Genomic DNA, 7,527 nt, shown 5'->3' with positions numbered 1-7,527 from the left:
GCACAGACCTCCCCTCTCCTGCTCTGACCTGCTGCTCCTGCATGGGCACAGGGGAGAGGTGGGGGCATGAGGCCCTTGCAGCCAGCCCACCAACACTCTTCAGCCCCTCTTAGCTGCAGGGGAGCAGGGCTGAGGGTAGAAGAGACCTCCCTGAAACCACCATTCTTGGGACAGAGTGACCAGCCCCCACTCCAGCCCTGCAGGGCAGAGGGGAGGGTTGGGGCCTGCAAAGAAAGACATCTCCACTCACTTCTTTAAAATAGATTTCTTTAATAGTTTCCATTCAATATGCTTATTTGCAGTTAGTAAATTGGCATTAATCTGGGCAGCAGGAACCTCAGCAAATCCAGAGGATGGTTAGTGACAGGGATCCCACCTCCACCCCCCTGAGCTCTCCCCGGCCCCGCGCTGGACGCTTCCTCTCCCTGCTCTCCATAAATAAGACAAAACGAGGATGGAGGACAGAGCTCTTGGTCCCTTCTCAAAAGGAGATTCTTGAGGCGTTTGGCATGGACAAACAAGCCCACAGCAACGTGGCCCTCACTCAAAAACGTGCCTGTGACCCTCTCTGCCAGCTCATGCTCCTGCCCCCTGCTGTGGTGGGTTCTTCCCTGTCCCTTCTCTGCAGCTAGCCTGAAGGCAAAAGCAAAGCCGAGCTGCCTCTGGCAGGCCAGGTCCCCAGCTCAGCCTGCTCCCAGTGCTCAGGAGGAGGGAGCCAGGAGCCAGAGGGCAGCTGGCAGGATGCCACAGCCCAAGCAGGCACAGCTTGGACCTTGACTGAAGGTTCTATGAACACTGAGATGGAAAGGAGACTCTGCAGGGTTCTAGCAGCAACCAGGGGATGCACCAATTAACTACACTAGGGAAAGGCATCCCTCAACTGAAAAGCCTTTTAATTTGAAGCATTTATTGAAGTGTACATCTATTACAGTTAAGAAGCAAAAGATACACCAAAACCACAAATACCCAAGGAACAGAAAAGGTACAGATGAGAAAGAAATGAGCTCAGGGAAGGAAGGGGGCAGAGTGGGGTGACCCCATGAGGAGGGCAGTTGCGGCTGCTGTAGCCAGGAGCTCCCCAGCACAAAGGGTGAGCCCAGGGTAACCTCAGGGGAACAGTGCAGAGCTTGCCCAGCCCCCTAGGGAGGGACACAGAGGGCCTCAGGAGCTCCTGCAAGGCTCCAGGTTACACACAAGCTCAGCAGCTCTGCCCCACAAGCAAAGTACTGGCTGCAAGTCCACAGCAGGACACCCACGTGTGAGATGGGTGAGAGCAGGAGGGTGACTGCTGGAGGACAAGCCCTGCAGCTGGAGTCTCTCCTCCAGGCCCCAGCACAGGGAGCCTCAGAGCAGGACCCATCCTGCCGGCAGCGCCTAGAGACAAAACGCTACAGCTCTGGGACGGCCTCACCACCTGTCCCTCCCCAGAGCCTGGGCAGAGCTGAAGTCATCTCATCAAATAAGTTAAGGAAAGTGAAGAAGATTCAGATGCACATTCCAAAGGAAACTGGTTTCTTCCAGCTGGAGCTGCAAGACACCTAGGTTTTGACTTGAATGCAGTGGCTCAGAGGACTTCAGGCTCTATTCATTCCTGGGAATGTGACTGTGGTGGAGCCACACAGTCAGTGGTGGTGAGCAGGCAGGGCCTGCGTAGGTTTGGCCATTCACCCAGCTCCCCCTTTTCCCAAAATATCCTGCAAACTTCTTTTCAAGCAGGAGTGTTTATTCCCAGCCTTTCAACACATTCTGATTAAAACAGAGCCAGGATCAAACTGACACCTCCAGCAAATATTGCACTTCGAGATTAATGTGTGTGTTGAGATTAGGGACTGCCAGCAGAGGCTGACGGAGGACTTCCAGGCAATAGAAGGTTAGCATCAAGAGCAAGGGGTCCTGGAAAGGATTTTTAAAACCAGATTAGCCACCCAAGAAGGGACAAGCTCCAAGTTTAGAAAAAATTAGTACATTTTAATGCTAGTGGCTCCCAGGAAAAAGCCAACCCCTGCCGGGATCCCACCGCTGCTGAAATGCCTGTTCTCCGCAGCGCTGCGCAACACCTTCGGGTGGGAAGGATCTGCAGGAAAAGACAGCAGGAGCAGAGGTTCTCCTAATGCACAGACAGACAGATTTAGTACCAAATGATCCAAAAGGAGATGGTAAAGAGGTGACTGGAGCTAGGGCTCTCAGGAATTAAAAGCACACACACGCACACACACGCACGCACTCACACCCCAACCAACCCTCAACCCCTGATTCCCAGCCCCGACAGAAGAGTTACACCCAGAGGGAGTCCTCGTGGTGGCTCTGCGTGTGGCTGGCGTGCCGGGGTCCCAGCCAGACCAGCTCCTTGGACCTCACATCTGGAGAGCAATTTGTGTGCTTTTGGACCTGCTAAGTTCTGGCAGCCAGAGATGAGCCCCAAGCCCATCAGCACACAGGGAGCATCCTCGTGCGTCAGCAAACCTCCCGGGCCAGCCTCGCCGGGCCGGCAGGCAGGACAAAGGAACAGCCAGAGGCTGGTTGCTGCAGGTCAGTAATTGTTTTATCCCAGAACACCTGGAAGATACATCCCTGAATGTGTTGCCCAGAGAGCTTGCCAAGCCTGGCCCGGTGGGGGTCGGGTGGGGGGCTGGGGGCCGCACACACACACAGGACACGGCGGATCCCTGAAGTCCACGGGCTGAGAGGTACCCTCGGAGCGCGGGCGGCAGGCAGAGCGCGGCTCACTCCTCGGCAAAGTCCCTGTCAATGTCCATGTAGGCCTCGTCGATGTAGCTAACTATGGCACAGGGGGAGGTCCGGTCTGGACTGAGCAGTATAGATACAGTCTCTTTCCAGTAGGTAAAACTAATACAGGAGCTCTGTGGGGAGAGACGGAGAGGTGGGTTAGCGTGCCCTGCAGGCAGCCGCAGCCGTGCCAAGGGATGCAGCAGAGAGAACGGAAGGTCAGCGGTGGCCAGAGACAGGATGAGGGGCAAGGGGAACAAGCTGGAGCAGAGGAGCTTCCAAGGGAACAGAAGGAAAGCTTTTTTCCCACTGTGAGGGTGACAGAGCCCTGCAGCAGGCTGCCTGGAGAGGTTGTGGTCTCCTCCTCTGGAGACTTTCATAACCTGCCTGGATGCATTCCTGTGTGACCTGCTCTAGGTGATCCTGCTCTGGCAAGGGGGTTGGACTTGATGATCTTCCCAGGTCCCTTCCAACCCCTACCATTCTCTGACTCTGTGATTCACCTCCTGCTCAGCCTGACTCCCCAGCCACACAGCTGAACACACCTAGCTCCCCATCCACCTCATCCTCCCTGGGGTGGGGAGTACCAGGGGTGGATGCTGAACCACCTGCAACTTCTACAGCCAGCCTCTCACTATCACAGAATCATTTGGGCTGGAAAAGGCCTTTAAGATCATCCAGTCCAACCACTCCCTATCTCTACCAAGCTGGTGATAAACCATGGCCCTCAGCACCACATCTCTGCACTCTTTGATCACTTCCTGGGATAGGGATTCAGCCAGCTCCCTGGGCAGCCTCTTCCAGTGTTTTGAGAAGCCTTTTAGTGAAGAAGTTTCTTCTGCTCTTCAACCTAAACCTCCCCTGGTGCAACCTGAAGCCACTTGGCCTTCTTGAACCTCATCCCATGGGCCTTGGCCCATTGATGCAGCCTGTCCAGGTCACTCTAGAGCCTCCCTACCCTCCAGCACACCAACACTGCCTCCCAGGTTGGTGTCTTCTCTTACTTTACAGAGGATGCCTCAGTGCCCTCATCTAGGTCATCAAAAGACATTACAGAGAACTGCCCCCAGCACAGCCCTAGGGAACACCATTAGTGACCAGCCAGGTTTTTTTACCACCCATCTGTGGCAACCACAGCCCTGCCAAGAGCAGTGCAGGGTGGCCACCACCCCAGCCAGCCTGTGTGGGCCAGCAGGCAGGGCTTGCCTGTGAGTAGTAACACACACACAAGCCTAAGCTTCTCTGCTGCCCAGTCCAAACACAAACTGTGACACTGCAGGGCTGCAGAGCAAGTGATGCACCCTGTCTGCTCACATCCCCCCTGCATCACCCTCTTAAGGCCTCTCCAGCAGCCCTACACCACATGATGTACAACCCAAAGCCTTTACACCTGGACAGCTCTTGATTTCCATCCCCCCAGTGGCTGAAGACACAGGCAGCACCACAGTGTGCACATACAGCATGACACAAGCCTGAAATGCAGCAGTGGCAGAGCTTTGGTCTCAGCACCATCTCCTCCTCCACAGCCCAGCAGCACAATGGATGTGTCAAACCCTGGCACCTGAGCTGGCCCCCTGTTTTCCTGCAGCTCCCCAGCCCAGTACTGACCCAAGCAGGACATGAGCTGTGCTAAATCAGGCTGACAGCAAAGTGCTGCACATCTGCATTGCTCAGTGGTGCTCCCTCCATCACACTTTTCCTTTCTGAGGAACTGAAGCTCCTTATCTTAGCTACTCCCAGAGCTCTACACTGCTCCTTGTGAGGTGCCTCATCTCTAGCAGACTGCCTAGAGTGCTGTGCTCAGGTCACAGCTGTGGGGCTGCCTGCTGCAGGGGACACACACACCAGAGAAAGGCTTTTCCACTACAAATCAGGTAGAACACAAATCTGTTAAAGCTGCTACCCAGTCACTGAAAAGTCATGGAATAAACCTCTGCAACCTCCCTTCAGCCTCCTAGGGCATGTGCAAGGGAGGCACTCTCTCATCACAGGCTGTTTCTGCCTCTTCTCAGGGCCCCAGACGGAGCAGCTCAGAGCAGAACCGTGCAGGCTGCTCTCCACAGGGCAGCTGCCTTGTCTTCCAGCAGCTGCACACCAGGAAGAGAGGAGATGGTCTGGGTAAGGTGCTAACTAGTGTGGGAGCTGGACTCTGTCCTGCCTCCACATCCCTGTGCAGGGCTGGCAGGTCTCAATGCTGGCAAGTCTCACTTGAGTGTGCCAGAGCCAAGGTCTCGTTTGCAGCCCTTACCCCGCGGCACCCGAGGGACCTGACCCGGCGAGGCGATGAAGTTATGCCGGGGGCAGAACTTGCTCCCTTCTTTCCCTCCACCACCTCTCCCCTCCCCATTTCTGCCAGGTGAGCAGCAGACAGCCATTGCCAGGGGAAGAGCTTCACCTACATTTTCTAAGCAGGTGCTGTCTTTGTCCTTGTTGAGGTAATGCTGCTGCCAGAAGCGCAGGAGGCTGTGGAAGTTGTTGAGGATGAAGCCTGGGTACTTCTCCGTGTACTCCATCTGTTGCAAAGTGCGCAGGTAGAAAGGGAGTTTGTCTTTCCTCCGGGCCAGCATGAGGATAACCAAGCTTGTGTTCAAACAGCTGACGTTCTCCTGCCAGGAGAGATGGCACAGAGCTCACAGGGCAGCCCTCAAAAGGAGCCAGCAGCCCCGTGCACCGAACGCGCTCGGGGGAAGCGGGCAGGGGAGGTGCTCCTGGGTGGAGCGAGAAGGAAAGGACACAGAATGGTTTGGGTTGGAAGGGACCTTAAAGCTATCTAGGAGATCACAGAGGAGAGGCTGAGGGAGCTGGGGGTGCTTAGCCTGGAGAAGAGGAGGCTCAGAGGAGACCTCCTTGCTCTCTACAACTCCCTGCAGGGAGGTTGTAGCCAGGTGGGGGTTGGTCTCTTCTCCCAGGCAGCCAGCACCAGAACAAGAGGACACAGTCTCAAGCTGTGCCAGGGGAGGTTCAGGCTGGATGTTAGGAAGAAGTTCTTCCCAGCAAGAGAGATTGGCCCTTGGAATGTGCTGCCCAGGGAGGTGGTGGAGTCACCATCTCTGGAGGTGTTTAGGAAGAGCCTGGATGAGGCGCTTGGTGCCATGGTTTAGTTGATCAGATGGTGTTGGGTGAGAGGTTGGACTTGATGATCTCAAAGGTCTTTTCCAACCTGCTTAATTCTATTCTATTTTTTTCTATTCTAGTTCCAACCTCCTCTGCCATGGGCAGGGACACCAGGTTGCTCAAAGCCTCATCCAGCCTGATCTTAAACACTCCCAAGGATGAGGTGTCCACACCTCTGGACAACATGTTGAAGTGTCTCACCAACTTCACTGTCAACAATTTTCTCCTCATCTCCAGTCTCAATCTCCCCTCTCCCAGCTCAAAGTCATAGCCCCATGCCCTGTCACCACAAGCCCTTGTCAAAAGTCCCTTCCCAGCTCTCCTGTAGCTCCCTTTTAGGCTGCTACAAGGTCTCCCTGCAGCCTTCTCTTCTCCAGCCCAAAGAGCCCCAACTCTCCCAGCCTGTCCCCATGGTGGAGGCGCTCCAGCTCTATGATCATCTTCATGGCTTCCTCTGAACCCTTTCCAACAGAGCCACATCCTTCTTGTGCTGGTGACCCCAGAGCTGGACACAGTAGTGCAGGTGGGGTCCCACCAGAGCAGAGGGGCACAATCACCTCCCCTGAGCTGCTGGCCACACATCTTTTGCTGCAGCCCAGGACACAGCTGGTTCTTTGGGCTGCCAGCGAACATTGCCGGCTCACGTCAAGCACCTCCTCAACCAGCAGCCCCAAGTCCTCCTCTGCAGGGCTGCTCTCAATCCACAGGGGTCCCCTCAAGAGAAGCTGGGTTTCTCCCTGCTCCCAGCCCAGTTCATCAGCACACAGTTATCAGCAAGAGAAGCACAGAGTTTACCTGTGTGAGGGTCTGGACGTGGATAATGTTGATGAGACGGAAGAGGAAGGACATCCGCATGGACATCTGGGACATGTAGGACAAGAGGCGGCACTCCGACAGCACCTCTGCGACTGCAACAGCAGCACCACAGTCAGCACCTGCTCCCACAGCTTGACACACTGGCCCAGCAAACAGGGCTGCAAGCAACTGGTGCTCAGGCTGCAGCAGCAAACCTGCCAGGGGGCACTTTCCCACCTAAGCTCAACAGCTGCAAAGGGCAGACTGAAAACCACAGAACCGTTTCTGCTGGAAAAGGCCTTGAAGGCCATCAAGGCCAACCAGCACCCTGGGTCAGCAAAGCCCTGTGCTAGACCACGTCCCTCAGCACCACTTTTGGATGGGGAGGGTAACAACACTGGAGCAGGCTGCCTAGAGAGGTTGTGAAGTCTCCTCTGCAGAGCCTCAAAACACACATTCTGGGTGGCTCTTCTCTGGCAGTGGGGGTTGGACTCGATGAGCTTTTGAAGTCCCTTCCAACCCCTACCATTCTGTGACACCTATGCATTGTTTAAACACCCCCAGGGATGCAGAGTCAGCCACCACCTTGGGCAGCCTGTTCCAGTGTTTGAGAACCTTTCAGAGAAGAATTTTCTTCTTATAGCCAACCTAAACCTCCCCTGCTGCAACCTGAGGCTCCTTGGCCTTGCTGAACCTCATCCCACTGGCCTCGACCCATCAATCCAGCCTGTTCAGGTCACTCTGTAGAGCCTCCCTCCCCTCAAAGCAGACCAACACTCCCTCCCAACTTGGAGTCTTCTCTAGCTTTACAGAGGATGCCTCAATCCTTTCACCCAGGTCATCACCAAAGACTATAAAGAGAACTGGCCCCAGCACTGAGCCCTCAATCCC

The 7,527-nt window shown here is 55.3% G+C and overlaps 1 protein-coding gene across 1 annotated transcript in view; it reads right to left on the bottom strand.

Moving 5' to 3' along the window:
- Positions 1-283: 283 nt before the first annotated feature.
- The window catches only part of TRPC4AP (transient receptor potential cation channel subfamily C member 4 associated protein), a 47,192-nt gene continuing 39,948 nt past the window's right edge, over positions 284-7,527 (bottom strand). The window contains exons 17-19 of the mRNA XM_054173448.1: positions 6,637-6,749; positions 5,127-5,333; positions 284-2,861 (exon numbers count right to left, since the gene is read on the bottom strand). Coding sequence (XP_054029423.1) covers positions 2,724-2,861; positions 5,127-5,333; positions 6,637-6,749 — 458 coding nt within the window. The 3' untranslated portion in view covers positions 284-2,723. The remainder of the gene's footprint in view (positions 2,862-5,126; positions 5,334-6,636; positions 6,750-7,527) is intronic.

The sequence above is a fragment of the Dryobates pubescens genome, chromosome 26, assembly GCF_014839835.1.
Source record: "Dryobates pubescens isolate bDryPub1 chromosome 26, bDryPub1.pri, whole genome shotgun sequence".
Lineage (NCBI taxonomy): Eukaryota > Metazoa > Chordata > Aves > Piciformes > Picidae > Dryobates > Dryobates pubescens.
Note: the sequence above shows the minus strand (reverse complement) of the source record. Positions and strands in the feature narration are given on the sequence as shown.